The sequence below is a fragment of the Schistocerca cancellata genome, chromosome 3 (genome assembly GCF_023864275.1).
Source record: "Schistocerca cancellata isolate TAMUIC-IGC-003103 chromosome 3, iqSchCanc2.1, whole genome shotgun sequence".
Lineage (NCBI taxonomy): Eukaryota > Metazoa > Arthropoda > Insecta > Orthoptera > Acrididae > Schistocerca > Schistocerca cancellata.
The window spans coordinates 802,807,900-802,823,963 of NC_064628.1; the positions used below are offsets into that span (position 1 = coordinate 802,807,900).

At 43.3% G+C, this 16,064-nt stretch overlaps 1 protein-coding gene across 1 annotated transcript in view; it reads left to right on the forward strand.

Moving 5' to 3' along the window:
• LOC126176584 (disintegrin and metalloproteinase domain-containing protein 22) overlaps positions 1-16,064 on the forward strand; it is a 1,067,821-nt gene that overhangs the window by 291,342 nt on the left and 760,415 nt on the right. Inside the window, exon 4 of the mRNA XM_049923744.1 lies at positions 4,944-5,003. Coding sequence (XP_049779701.1) covers positions 4,944-5,003 — 60 coding nt within the window. The remainder of the gene's footprint in view (positions 1-4,943; positions 5,004-16,064) is intronic.

Here is a 16,064-nt window from a genome sequence, read left to right on the forward strand (position 1 = left end):
ACGGAACACTCAAGGCGTACGATTATCGCAGACTCCGGACAGACCATCTTTCACGAATACTGGAAGACGTTCCTTTGCAGACTAGGAGGAACCTGTGGTGCCATCATGATGGTTGCCCAGTTCATACTTCACGACGTACTACAGCATGTGTTCATGCATTGTTTCTAAATCATTGGTTTGGACGTAGAGGACTTATACTTGGCCGGCCCCGTCCCCCGGATTTGACGCCTGTAGACTTGTTTCTGTGGGGAAAGCTGAAACACGATGTCTACAAGGACGAGATATGGAAGGACGTATTATCGCAGCCTGCTCGGACATCTTCGCTCAAGTGGTAGCACGTGTACAGCAGTCGTTCCATACCAGACTGGAAGAGTGTACTGCCGTTGTCGGTGTTCATTTTGAACACGACCTGTGAAGGTCAGTTGTCTCGTTACTGGTTAGAGTCCACACATCTAGTATCTGCTCTTGTGTTGTTCTTTAGTGTGTGCTACCATAGGAGTTGTACAAATGTCGATGTGGGAACTTTTTAAAATACGACATTTCATAAACGACACGCGCTATAATCCTGCAACAAACACCACTGGCATTCCAAATTATCCTCTTTTTACTGTGCTAAATGGGCACTGTTCCGTTTGCAAAACGTAATGTTTGTTGGATAACAATACGAGTCCCTGACTACCAACACATTCTGTGAAAAGGGCACATCAGTAACGCTTTCCATTTCCACAATATTATCGGTACAACTTTTAGAGGACGAATCACCTAACGGTTTGGGCGCTCTACCAGCGCGCGACTGGTTGAGAATTTTTGTTAAACGGGAAGTGTGTCCGGTGGTTGAGGGGGTTAAGGCAACCGTTCTAGAGAAGCGGAGCGTTGGATGTACTAAGGTGCTCACCGAGCTGAAACCGTCTCAGACGCTGAAAACTTGCCGAGAGAATTGAGCCACTTACGCAACGTTTTTAAGGAAAACGGTGAAACCTTCCCGTCTCCTCTATACCTCTTTCTTTTACGCAACCTTCCCTTCTACAATAACCTATGAAACCTTTCCTTAGGATTTCTATCTCTTGCTTAATAATAGCAAATGAAATCTTCCCTTTGAAATTTATTCTCTTTCTCAATCTTCGCATACAAATATAATTGCTGCTTATTAAAAGTGATTTTCTGATTATTTCGACGAAACATAGAATATGTCGGCGTCGTGGCCTTCAGCCGTTATCTGCAATTACCCAAAACTGTTCCTTACCTTTTTTACTGTTACTGGATCGCCATCTGACTGTTACATCGAACTGCAACGTGAATATACTTACTCTGGTTTACTATACTCTATTAACTGCTGGTGGGCTCTCATAATAAGTGGCTGTATTTATTACCAAAGCTGACGTTATTCTTTAATTAATTTGACTGAAGTTACGTAATTCATTGTTACACTTTTTCTTGACAACAATAAAATTTTTGCAAAGTTTTGCGTTGATGGTTTTTGGGATGGATTATAATTAGTAATGCAACATTGCTGGCAAAAATTAATTATATTCTGAAAACGCTTCAAATAATTACTGTTGGTAGTGAAATGATTTTACAAACGTCCAAATGGGACTTACTTTTTACAATACTCTTACAACTAGCATTGCGCAAACATACCTTCAGTAGTCTTGAGTTTCGCAAAGAAAATAATTCAATAATATTAGTTCCTCTTATGATAATAGTTAGTTGAGGTCTCTGTACATCCGTATATAATCTCTTGCAAATCATAGCTGGTGGCTGGCAGGCACACCGCTCCCCTCAATCTCTCGCTTCAGACCTGCTACCAATTCGCTTCACATCTCGCTTACCATTGACTTCCTACGAACGCTAAAGTGCGGTCTCTCCTGCCAACAATGCTTTCTGGTGCAGATAATCCCTGCTACCATTACAAAATGTATTAATGCGCGGTCTTCCCGCTCTTTTCTTAAAGTGTATCCATACGCGGTCTCTCCCGCCCTTTTTAAAATTATATCTCTTGCCAACAATACTTTGGTGCAGACATTCCCTGCTACCACAATTATTTCCAACATGACAAATATTAATTATTCCTACTTAATCCTATTAATAAAATATAAACATCTTTCACAAATTGTGGTTTGACAATAGACAATAGAAATATACACGTCTTACAACGGTTACAACAACAAACAGATCTCACAAGCAGTGTCATCCAAGCCTCAAAGGGAGAAGACCTCCGAAGAAGACACCAAGCGGGTTGCATTCTTACCGTTTTGTGGTTCGAAATAGGGAAGATTAGTCGGCTCCTGAAGAGGCACAAAATAGACATAATCTTCAGGCCTCCTGCAAAGATCCGGCAACTAATGAAATCTGTGAAAGACGATGTAGGCCTCAGAATGCCAGGAATTTACAAGATGCCGTGTGGATGTGGGCAGTTCTATGTCGGCCAGACTGTTCGCACTATTGAACAGCGCCGCATGGAACATGAAAGGTGTTACCGTCTGCGCTATCCCGAAAAGTCAGCTGTAGCAGAATATGCTCTGGAAAACGGACACCGAATTGCATTCGATGAGACGTCTGTTATTAAACGCACTAAGGGCTTCTAGGATAGCGTGATAAGCAAGGTCACAGAGATTAGAATTTCTGACAACTTCAATAGAAACGGTGGATTGCATCTGAGTGCAGCGTGGGATCCCGTGTTGAGGGAGTTGAGGCGGGCCCGGCGATCGCGCGGCCACAACATTACCATATATGGTGCGGGACCGAGCACCAGTGACGTCACGATCGACGGCGCGGCTATATAAGCACGGCAGTGACAACCACTCGACAGTCATCCACTTGACAATGGCAGAGGAGATCTCTGCCGAAAGCTCGTGGGCAGTAAACCACTTGACGCTGCTTGAAACCCGAGAATGTTTTGAGAGGGGCATGAGCCCCCTGTCATACTTCTGTCTGACTCTGAGCAATTCGATTTTCCTCTCTAATTGCATGTGGTGAAAAGTTGCTATTCCTTCACACACGGACTTCCCACGCAGCGTCTCTCGTCACCCGAGTGCTCAGGTGACAGGCAAATTCTGCTGAGGTTGAAAGGTTTAAGCCGACGGGTGTAAGGGAGTCGAGTGGATGCTTTCCAGACGCCGACATTGTCATAAGAGCGGGAGCGACACGCGCAGAGGGGACAGAAGGGGCGGCTGGGCTAGAGATTCCGTTACTTCGCAGAACCTTAGTGAAAACCGTTTCTGGCGGGCTACCAGCGAGACGTGGAATGATGTGTGTTCCCAGGTAGTCTTGGCGGGCAAATTCCAGAGTTTTCTGTAAAATCGTAACTGTAATTGGCTTGCTCAAGGCATAGCTCCGTGACGTAGCAAAATCGGCGCAGAAATTGGCGCCAAGAATCTCCATTGGTGGAATGGTAGTGTTTCACCAATAGAGTGGAATTTTCCGCCGGTTTTCGAGTTGCTGATTGGAACGTTTAACCGTGGCCACTGTCGTGGGGGTGGGAATGTTCTGTGTTCGGTTTGTACGGGGGCTCTTGAGAGAGGTTACAAGACTGAGCTCTCGCTGCTCTGGACAGCCTGCCTTCTGTTGGCTGTCTAATATACTTTTATTTAATTGTAACTGTTCGACGAAGTTGCTGAAGTTTCGACTTCAACGTAACTTTCCGAGTACATTTGGCAATTGAGCGTTCTGTGTACAAGGGACGTATGTTGTCCGTCTTGAGCAGTTTTGGCTAAAGTTGACTGTATCAGAGTTACTGTGTGACTTCGCTTGTTAAAATCAATCACTGTACCGTCAGTGATTGTGTGGCGGGCCTTCTTCGTCTCCCTCAGATGCGCATTTGTATTACTAGGAAGTCTTTAGTCTGGAACAAAAAGACCAGGATAATTTGTTTCGGGCTATACTCGCGACGTTATCATCACCACGACAGGACGTCGAAGCAACCAGCCATCGCCTCTGGTACAGCAGATCGTGTTCTTGCAGTTAAGAAGACAGCTTAGTAATGTATGTCCGCAGCGCCAGCAGATTAGGGATTTTGCTAGGTGATAATCAGAGCTCAGTAGAGAGCGCCTGTTCGTCTTTTCTAACTTTGTTCTGTCTTGGGTGTACATTATCTGAGTTCTCACTACTGTAGCAGCAATTAATGTTGGGTTGGCTGTGTGTTTCTCTTAAGATTTGAGTTGCAAGGAATTGGCTCCACATACCACTTGGTCATAAATGTCACAATCTAGTTTATTGACAACTTCACCTTCACAGCATTTATTTGAGTATCCAATTTGATGTATTGTAAATGTTTCGTGTGTTTTGTTTATTATTTTGTGTTTAGTCATAATAAATCAAATTGTTATTTTGGACGGAACTTTCATTCTGTTAATCGGTAAAGCAACCCTTTCATTTCTCACTATGTTAATGTTAATGAAACTTTCCTTAATTTCTATCCAATTCAATTATTGCAGGTGCCAAACTCTTTTCTACTCCACTTGCAGGGTCGATTAGAGTCAGTTTGCGTTTTTTCTTAATCCATGCGCAACAGCAACAGCAAAAGTCGGAGTTAAAAAATGGGGGGGGGGGTTTAGGGCATCATTTCCATATGAAGATTCGAGAAGAATTTAGTGGTAAATACACTGCTAGCCCCGGCACCTCGCAGTTTTATTAGCCTTCGTATAAATATGTTATTTCTTTTTAATTTCATAATCACTTGATAATGATCTAGCACCTACGTAAACCATGACGTATGACCAGCTCGTATCCAACAAATTGTGTCGAGTTGCAGTTTTGTAAAAACTTAATTAATTTAAAAAAAGTAACAGTCGAAAAACAGTAAGTGCCTGCAGCTTGGTAGTTCAGGAGAAGGTATTTGACAATAATTCACATGTTTCCATTCGATGACTCTTGACCAGTGATATGTAAACGAATGTTGATCTGTAGTGTTTTCTTTAGCGGCTTGTAACTTTGTTGTGTTCCAGTTCCCGCAGCGGGGCTACGGCGAGGGCGGATACTCGAGCTCCGCGCGCGGGAGAGTACGGGTAAGTACGACATACTTCACATACTTACCGCTGGAGCATGTTCTTGTGTCGACCGAAGAGCTCGCTACGCTATATTCCAGCTTCAGTCAGAGACGGAACCATTTCAGTAGCACTGACAGACAAAACACACAGCATCAGCATTAAATCATTCATCAGGAAAAATTAATATTCGTGACTAATGATATAAAAAAAAAGGTTTAATTCTGGAATGAATAAGCTGCATTTCTGCGACAGATCGTCCTCCTTTTTGACTGCTTTTCATCTACTTATGAGAGACAAATTTGTTGTTTTCCTGGGATGTAGTTCTCATGACAGACATCTTCGTTGTTTTTCTGAAACATTATTTGCAATGCTGTTCACACCGAGACCGTAATGAATTTTTTTAATGAAAAATAATACCGTTTCATTTCTGGAGTGCCCCGATGTCATATACTCACTGACCCAAGAGCAGCGTATTAACTGAACCAAAAAAATAGCATATTTGTAACGACAGAGTGGCCTAACTTAATACATAACTGCGCATAATACACGAGACTCTTTTTAATAATGTAATTGGAAATTTTCAAGCTGTATGGCACGTCTCCACGTCTGGAAGGGGCATGGAGCGGGAGAGGAGTGGAGGGGGGAGGGGGAGGCAGAGAAGAGAAAAGGGGGGAGCGAGTGGTGTTCATCTAATAACAATTACTCTTCATGCTTCCATAAAAGTATTTAAAATGCTGTAATACGGCAAACAATAAAGGTTAAATCTTGCCGCGTTCTGACGGATGGAACTGTTTTTGAACACGTTTTTATTAGATCGATTTTTGCCTCGCGGGATTAGCCGAGCGATCTACGGCGCTGCAGTCATGGACTGTGCGGCTCATCCCGGCGGAGGTTGGAGTCCTCCCTCGGGCATGGGTGTGTGTGTTTGTCCTTAGGATAATTTAGCTTAAGTAGTGTGTAAGCTTAGGTACTGATGACCTTGGCAGTTAAGTCCCATAAGATTTCACACACATTTGAACGTCAGATCGATTTTTTGTCTGTTCGCTACAAATTTTGCAAATGATTTCAAACTAACTTCCCGATGAGCTGGGGACTTGAAACTTCCAACATAGCTCAGAAACAGACGGCAATACAATATTAACTTGACTTCTTGGCTGGTGCTTGGTGGAGGGTACTTTTTGTGTCATTACTGTTTCCACCTTTCCGTGTTCCAGTCCCGAATGTTTCACTTTAAGAACAATTGCTGGTAAGCCTCCGTGCGAACTCGATGCTCTCTAGGTTTTACCTTCACAGGCTTTTTGTGATGTATACGTAAGAGGAGACAATATATTGGTTGACTCAGGCGAAGAGAAATTGAAATGAACCTGAAATTTACCGCATTTTCGTTGTAATCTTATTAAAATCGATTGAAAAATTTCAGTACAACGAGACTAAAATGCGGAAAATAATCATTTAAATGTTAAAGTGTGTAATGTAACACGATTCTAAAAAGGACTAAAAAGTATAAAATAATTCGTCTTGGACTCATACAGATTCCCAATCCCATACATATTTCTAGTCCCACGCAAATAGTCCTGAAAATTCGTTCTTCTGAATTATAACAACTGTAACAATATTTGTAAAATTTAAAAGGCAAACAGAGGGGCGTATGCAGAAGAAAAGAGTGAAGAATGTTGAGAGTAGCTGTCGTTGAGAAAAATCACGTAGCAGTTCACGTCATTTGCAGCGCAATAAAATTGTTAGTGAATTAAAGGAACTATTCATGCATCAGTTACCTATAGCAGGCATCCAACACTCTTCGCTTTAAATTTTTCAGGTACCGTCATAGCTATTAAAAATCCACTAGCACAATATTTCAATACTGTCTGCATGTGGTTAGGACTCTGTATGGGCCTAGCGAAAACTTTTGATACTTTCTAGTCCGTTTTAAAAACGTGTTATATTCCAAAGTTGTTTATGTAAATAAATATTTTTAACGTTCTGTGGTATGAAAAAGACTACTGTCAGCGACCGTTACGTTTAACATTGAGCGATTTTGTAATCATAATGAACGTAGAAACTAACTAAAAATCGTTCCTTCCGAACTGTAGTTTGTAAAGGACGTGGGTTAGTTCAGCAGCTAGAGCAGCAACTGAGCGAGTAATCTGTTTATAACCGGATTTACAACTAAAAGGAATGTGACAGGGTGTGAATTCGTGTAGGTGATTAGAATGTTTAGATAAAATCTTCGGGGGTCTTCTGCGGTCCGCAGGCGACTAACCACTATCGGATCCAAGATGCTACACCAGGCGGATGTAACAATGGACGTGCGCAACAGAAAATACCGAACGCGAAAATGAAGATTTGGCCCCGTCTGACTACCCTCTGAAGCGGATCTTAGGCTCTCTTAATGGTGATAGTATCTCCTCCTTCTTGTTCTTTAACATATAAATTACAACATCAACATAAATGAACAATTAAGGGAACTAGTAACTGCAAAATGATATGTGCCGTTTCTGCTTATATATTTATTGTGGATTAAAGCCCCTTTATATATTAGAAATGTTTATATATCAATGTCCAATGGACATAAAGAGATACAAATGGATTTCCTAACTAATATGATTGATGAATTGCCCAAATCTGCCCCCTTTTATGGCTACGCAATCTAATACAAATAACGCGAGATGACTGACATCACCTACATACCAAACACTACAAGACACTACTTTCAAAGATGATCTACAGTGGTGTGGAGCCTTAGTGGAAATAAAATTTACGTGATTACTGCCGTTTAGCTTTATAGCCCTAATAAGCCGAAGCAATATCACCGTATGTACAGCGTCCGGTGCGTCGGAGTGATGGTTCTCGTACACGTCTGCCGCGACGGAAGAACTCCAGCCACAAAATATAAAGAAAAAAAACCCTCATTCAAACAATAGGACGGCAGAAGACGGTCCTCTGACTAGTATATTCTAATACTGTCTTCTCCTCCCAGTCACAAGGACGGAGTTCAAATAACGTCTCAACATGAGATAATAGGCAGAACAAGTGCTCTCAATCACTGAATGCCGCGTACTCAACGACGACTCCCTACTCGGAGGCGAAGTCCAGAATCGTATAAGTTCGCAACAGTACAAAAATGGTTCAAATGGCTCTGAGCACTATGGGACTTAACATCTCAGGTCATCAGTCCCCTAGAACTTAGAACTACTGAAACCTAACTAACCTAAGGACATCACACACATCCATGCCCGAGGCAGGATTCGAACCTGCGACCGTAGCTGTCACGCGGTTCCAGACTGGAGCGCCTAGAACAGCTCGGCCACCACGGCCGGCCGCAACAGTACAGTGCCTCAACTTTCTAACTATAAAATCTCCTGAGAGCAAAGACAGCAAATCGGTCTGTACCAACAAAAGCTGATCTTGAGCGACCGCCAGACACGGGCGCTCAAAACGGAAGACCACCTTCTCTCCACTGCTGGCTTCCCACCAAAGCTCGGCTCCCCTCCCTCGTAACTGCACAAGACGAATCATATCCTCGAAACCACCAAATATTCTCCCTCTACAGATTCTTCCAAACGCCGACCAACCATATTTTAGTCTTTTGTCGTCCAGCGCGGAAAGTTTTCGAGGAAATACCTACCCCGTTAATTAGGAATTCATACAATGGTACGCTTTTCAGAGTAAAAATCCTCGGAAATAACCCAGCCTGCGTGATTTCCGAGGTAACGCTTTCTTGTTCCTCTCTGCTGCATCCAAGATATTCAGAGTTTCTGGTTATTCTTCCGGCCTAGCTACAATACTGACCAGCCACCACTCTATTGTGCTTAAGCGCTCAGGTGCCCCGACCGTCCGTCTTGGCTACTTCCTGTGTCAAGCAGGACCAACACACCTGTGCGGGCTTTTCCACACAGCACTTGAGTTTCATTTCCTCTGGCGTTCCAACCTCTACTAGTATACACAATCATTCATAACGCCGTTTTGATAATAAAGGCACTCCGTCACCTTTCATGCAACAAGCGTTGACAACTATTTACAGGTCTACCTGACAATGTCAGTCTTACTATATTGATATATATGATGTGCAGCCTGTCAAATGATACCTAATTCCGGTTGTGAATCACGGCAAAGTATGTGGATGAGTGCTTGTAAGGTGCGAAATTATAGCCACCTTACACGGAAGCTACTACCGTTTCCTCATGCAAAAGTGCGATACCTACATAGGTGTGTGTGCTTATCTATCTATCTATCTATCTATCTATCTATCTATCTATATCCGAATCCCGCTCCAGCTACTGCCGGGTCTGGGTGCTGACGAGTCCTCTCCATTTGGCTCGGTCCTCCCATCACTTTTCTTCCTCCACTTGCTGCCAGGTCACACCTCTCCTTTCAATTCTATTGTCACTCCCATTTTCCACCGTGTTCTTGGGCGCCCTCTAGGTCTTTTCCCATCCATCTTTAGTTCTTCCATAATTTTGGGGAGTCTCTGCCCATGCATCCTCTTAACATGCCCATACCATCTTAATCTCTTTCTTTCAGTTTCTTCTCTCATACTTTTTTGTTTGAGGTCCTTTCTAATCTCTACATTCCTTACTCTGTCCATTCTTGTTTTTCCCTTAACTGCTCTGAGAAATTTCATTTCCCCTGCTTGCAGTTTGCTCCAGTCCCTTCCTGTCATTGTCCATGTTTCTCCACCATAGGTGACAATAGGGATGTAATAATTCTTATACATAAGGAGTTTTGCTCTTTCTGAAACTTCATTGTTCCAAATCAGATGTTTTATTGTTTGGTAGAAATTGCCTCCCTTCTGTAACCTCCTATTAATTTCGTTAGCTATTCTTCCATCCCTAGATATTTCACTCCCTAAATAAGTGAAACTTTCTACGACTTTGAGGGGTTCTCCATTTAAGGTAATATTTCCGTTGCTTCCTTTCTCCCTTCCAAATACCATTACTTCACTCTTATCTTTATTTATTTTTAATCCATACATTTTCATTATTTCCTTCCACGCATCAAGCTGTAACTGTACATCTACCTCTTTATCACCCCATATTACCATATCATCTGCAAAAATCATCTTTTTGTCTTTTTCTTTTACTATATCTTTAACTGCCCTATTCATTCCCTCCATCACAACATTAAAAAGCGCAGGAGATAGAATACTTCCTTGCTTAAGACCTTGTCTTATTTCGAAGTATTCAGAGTTCCCTAATGGTGTTCTAATTCTACAATTGTGGCCTCTGTACATTGTCTTTATAACATTAATGTATCCATCTTCTATATCTATCTTCTTCAGTTCTTCCCAGAGTCTTTCCCTGTCAACTGAGTCATATGCCTTTTCTATGTCTATAAAAACCATTATCACCCTTTTGTGCTTATCCCTAGAATAATTTAGGTTAAGTAGTGTGTAAGCTTAGGGACTGATGATCTTTGCAGTTAAGTCCCATAAGATTTCACACACATTTGAACATTTTTTCCAATCATTCGCAAAGAAGGATCGCATAGAAATACCATCGTTTGACCGCCGCACAGACTCCCAATAAGGCGGACAGGGAAAAAAGCGTTCCCGGTGTTGAAAAGAAACTGAAAGGGTTGAAAACAAAACAGCCAGTCCAGATAGAATCGCAGCTGGATTTTTACAGGGAGTAGTTATCGGAATAGGCTTCACTCTTAGATTTGTATGCTATAGGTGACTCTTGTATATCAAAAGGGTTAAAGAACGGACCCACAAAATTCTTGATCATGCTCCAAGTTCTCTCCTTGAGAGAGAAAAGGTTTTGAACGCATCACATCGCTCGTGCGAATCTTGAGAAAACGCGCTGACGCAACCGATTACAAAGTCAGCATATACGTGGCCAAATACTAAAGGCACATAGTGTGTGATTACATGTTACAGAAAATGCTAACCTCACACACTCTTCCAATGACTGTAATTATAAATATGCTTTTAAAACTCACTGAGAATGGTGATAAGAGAATACAAAGAACGTCCACGTGGACCACAATGCGTGTCGAACAGTCGATTGGTCGTTATCCACGATTTTACTTGGTTCTCTCTGCTTTGCATTCACAAGAAATGGTCGGCTCACTCCAACGCTATACCTGCACTTTCCGCGCAGCTGGCAGTTATCATTAGCTTCTCTGACCAACTTTGCAATGGTACAAAAATGTTAAAATGTATGTGAAATCTTATGGAACTTAACTGCTAAGGTCATCAGTCCCTAAGCTTACACACTACTTAACGTAAATTATCCTAAGGAAAAACACACACACCCATGCCCGAGGGAGGACTCGAACCTCCGACGGGACCAGCCGCACAGCCCATGACTGCAGCGCCTTAGACCGCCCGGCTAATGCCGCGCGGCTTGCAATGGTACACATTTTTTGTGCCCAAGTATTTCCTGCTTCAGAAATATCGATGCTTACACAGCATTTTTGCTTCATCAGGTGTTTCGAATGTCATACGTAAATCGTTAAACGAAACAATAGCCGTACAATTCTTTCCTTCGAGTTATCACTTACTATTGCTTTTGGATCTAGCTGCTACCGTACATCCTCACCATTGATTACAGCGCATTAGTTCACATTGCTAAGCAGTTTGTAAAAATAAAACATGTTCAATAAGCTTCCTACCGAACAATCCCTTCAGTGAAACTTCCTGGCAGATTAAAACTGTGTGCCCCACCGAGACTCGAACTCGGGACCATTGCCTTTCGCGGGCAAGTGCTCTACCATCTGAGCTACCGAAGCACGACTCACGCCCGGTACTGACAGCTTTACTTCTGCCAGTATCTCGTCTCCTACATTCCCAACTTTATAGAAGCTCTCCTGCGAACCTAGCGAACTAGCACTCCTGAAAGAAAGGATACTGCGGAGACATGGCTTAGCCACAGCCTGGGGGATGTTTCCAGAATGAGATTTTTCACTCTGCAGCGGAGTGTGCCCTGATATGAAACTTCCTGGCAGATTAAAACTGTGTGCCGGACCGAGACTCGAAGTCGGGACCTTTGCCTTTCGCGGGCAAGTTTGGAATGTAGGAGACGAGATACTGGCAGAAGTAAAGCTGTCAGTACCGGGCGTGAGTAGTGCTTCGGTAGCTCAGATGGTAGAGCACTTGCCCGCGAAAGGCGAAGGTCCCGAGTTCGAGTCTCGGTCGGGCACACAGTTTTAATCTGCCAGGAAGTTTCATATCAGCGCACACTCCGCTGCAGAGTGAAAATCTCATTCTGGAAACATCCCCCAGGCTGTGGCTAAGCCATGTCTCCGCAGTATCCTTTCTTTCAGGAGTGCTAGTTCTGCAAGGTTCGCAGGAGAGCTTCTGTAAAGTTAGGAATGTAGGAGACGAGATACTGGCAGAAGCAAGGCTGTGAGTAACGGGCGTGAGTCGTGCTTCGGTAGCTCAGATGGTAGAGCACTTGCCCGCGAAAGGCAAAGGTCCCGAGTTCCCGAGTTCGAGTGTCGGTCGGGTACACAGTTTTAATCTAAATGGTTCAAATGGCTCTGAGCACTATGGGACTTAACTTCTAAGGTCATGAGTCCCCTAGAACTTAGAACTACTTAAACCTAACTAACCTAAGGACATCACACACATCCATGCCCGAGGCAGGATTCGAACCTGCGACCGTAGCGGCCGCGCGGTTCCAGACTGTAGCGCCTTTAACCGCTTGGCCACCACGGCCGGCCACAGTTTTAATCTGCCAGGAAGTTTCATATCAGCGCACACTCCGCTGCAGAGTGAAACTCTCATTCTGGAAATCCCTTCTGTCTTACGTTCTCGGTATTCTGTCCTGAAATGTTTAGCATCTCAGTATATCTACAGCACTCTCCTATCTTTGCCGTGTGCACTCTCCCGTCCACCACACTTGGTGTGCTAAGCATTGTTCTGCCGCTACCGACACTACTCTCATTCCACACCACAGCTTTATATGATGTGTCGATGAGGGGCTACAGTATTCTAGGCAATAATTTCCTTTTGTTTGAGATGCTTTTTTTCTCGTCAGATTTATACAGAATATCAAATGAGATTCAGTTCAGCGTGAATTTACTCTGATGGAAAGAAAATCGAAAGACCAAATAAGTAATTAGTGCAGAGTAAGAAAATTTCTTGGATAAATTTGTGTAGGTAACATCTTCAAGTGATTAACATTGCAAGATCACAAATTAATGTAATCGCGAGATAAGCCATTGCAAATGTGAAATGCTAGTGTATTAATAACCGACATTACTGCCAGAATGTTTAATGCAAGCATGTAAACGCACCTTCAAGTGATTAACGTTGCAAGATCACAAGTTAATGTAAGCGCGAGATAAACCATTGCAAATGTGGAAAGCTAGTGCATTAATAACCGACGTTACTGCGAGAACGTTGAATGCAAGCTTGCAAACGTGCATATTGTGATGTACATGTGCCGGATGTCAGTGTGGGGTGGGGCTCCGTGTCTGTTGCACTTGGTCGGTCAATATAGGAACAGTTAATGATGGTTGTGGATGACGCTGGAGCAGTCGTCCGATCATGGCAACATGTCGACACTCTGTAGAGCATCTGGGTTACGACAGCGGTATGAGCGAGCGTTATCCTGTTGGAAAACACCCCCTGGAATGCTGTTCATGCACAACAGGTCGATCACTAGAATGACGTATAAATTTGCAGTTAGGGCGTGTGGGATAAACAGGAGAGTGCTCCTGCTGTCATAGGCAGTCGCACGCCAGGCCCTCCAGTGAGCTCTCAGCGGTGGTCAGTGGAATGCATACTGCAGGGCGGATGGCTCGGGGCTGTCCTTCAAGTAACCGATTTGTAACAGTACGTTGTGTCACTGTGGTGCCAATCACTGTTCATGTTGCTGTTGCAGATGTAGCACGATGCGCCAGAGCCATACGCCGCACACAATGGTCTTCCCTCTCACAAGGGAACCTCCCCATCGCACCCCCCTCAGATTTAGTTATAAGTTGGCACAGTGGATAGGCCTTGAAAAACTGAACACAGATCAATCGAGAAAACAGGAAGAAGTTGTGTGGAACTATGAAAAAAATAAGCAAAATATACAAACTGAGTAGTCCATGCTCAAGATATGTAACATTAAGGATAGTACTACCTCAGTAGTGCCGTGGTCCTGTGGTTAGCGTGAACAGCTGTGGAACCATAGGTCGTTGGTTCGAATCTTCTCCCGAGTGAAAACTTTAATTTTTTATTTTCAGACAATTATCAAAGTTCAGGCACACACACACACACACAATCAATTTCGTTCTCCAAAATTCCAGGACATGTTCAGATTTGCTTGGACATATGCAGGATTTGACGGTCTACACACGGAAAAATTTGAAAACGTTAAAAACATATGTTTTGACAGAGCACAGGGAAAACTGTGCGACTGTTGCAGTCATTTGTTGCAGTTTATGTGACAAACTCTTATGTTTTCATCACTTTTTTGGGAGTGATTATCACATTCACAAGAAAACCTAAATCGGGCAAGGTAGAAGAATGTTTTTACCTATTCGCCAAGTGTACAAGTTAGGTGGGTCGACAACATATTCCTGTCATGTGACGCACATGCCGCCACCAGTGTCGTATAGAATATATCAGACGTGTTTTCCTGTGGAGGAATCGGTTGACTTATGACCTTGCGATCAAATGTTTTCGGTTCCCATTGGAGAGGCACGTCCTTTCGTCTACTAATCGCACGGTTTTGCGGTGCGGTCGCAAAACACAGACACTAAACTTATTACAGTGAACAAAGACGTCAATGAACGAACGGACAGATCATAACTGCGAAAATAAAGAAATTAGATTTTTCACTCGAGGGAGGACTTGAACCAAGGATCTCTCGTTCCACTGCTGCTCACGCTAACTACGGGACCACGGCACTCCTGATCTCACACTGTCCTTGATGTTGCATATGTTGCACATAGACTACTCAGTTTGTATATTTTGCTTATTTTTTTCATAGTTCCACACAACTTCTTCCTGTTTTATCGATTGATCTGTGTTCAGTTTTTCAAGGCCTATCCACTGTGCCAACTTATAACTAAATCTGAGGGGGGTGCGATGGGGAGGTTCCCTTGTTAGTAGTGCAATGTGGCCGTCCGGGGCCATGTCTTCTTGAGACCACATATTACCGTGACCACCACTGCCAGCACTCATGTACAGTGGCTACATTCTACCCCATTGTTTCTGCATTATTGCAGAAGGAAAATCCGGCTTCTCGTAGCCCTGTTATACGACCTTGTTCAAACACAGTGAGGTGTCGATAATGCCATCTTTGATGCCTTAAAGTCTTTCTCGATTAACATCAACTCACCACGCCCAGTCTCAAAGGTAACTAACGCTCTCGATCGTTACAGTATGTATTTAAAGCAAACCGAATTTGCATCCTCATAGTGGCGCCATGTGACTGGCGCGAAATTTGAATAGACATCATCTTTCAGAGCCGTCCGAGGTGACCGAGCGGTTCTAGGCGCTACAGTCTGGAACCGCGCGACCGCTACGGTCGCAAGTTCGAATCCTGCCTCGGACATGGATGTGTGAGATGTCCTTAGGTTAGTTAGGTTTAAGTAGTTCTAAGTTCTAGGGGACTGATGACCTCAGAAGAAGTCCCATAGTGCTCAGAGCCACTTGAACCATTTGAGCCTTCTTTCAGATATTTCAGTTCATGTCGCGTAACTCCTTCTTGGTGTTGAGATTTTTTTCCGTCATTGTATTTACCCATATCATATTTTCATTTATTCAGCAAGTAATAAAATTTGAGGTAGCATCGAAGGTTCCCGAAGGTACCGTTTGCGTACATACTGAAGGCTGTCGAGTCACTAGAGGCCTGATGACACCGTGATTTATACTGGCGACATAACCAAATTTCATTGCTATACTCTTCTTACGTCACTGCATTTGGATGTACATCCTTGAGTAGTCTTTATTTCCCAATAGTTGTAAGAAGTGCCTCCTTAGTCTTTATTTCCCGATAGTTGTAAGAAGTGCCTCCTAACACCTGAGCTCTCTTTTAGAAAGAGCGAGAAGACAGCTCACCCAGCAACGGTTAGAGCTACCCGCGGTGATACTAAATGCACAATTAGTGCTGGCTCATTGGGCAAATCGGGTATCGACAA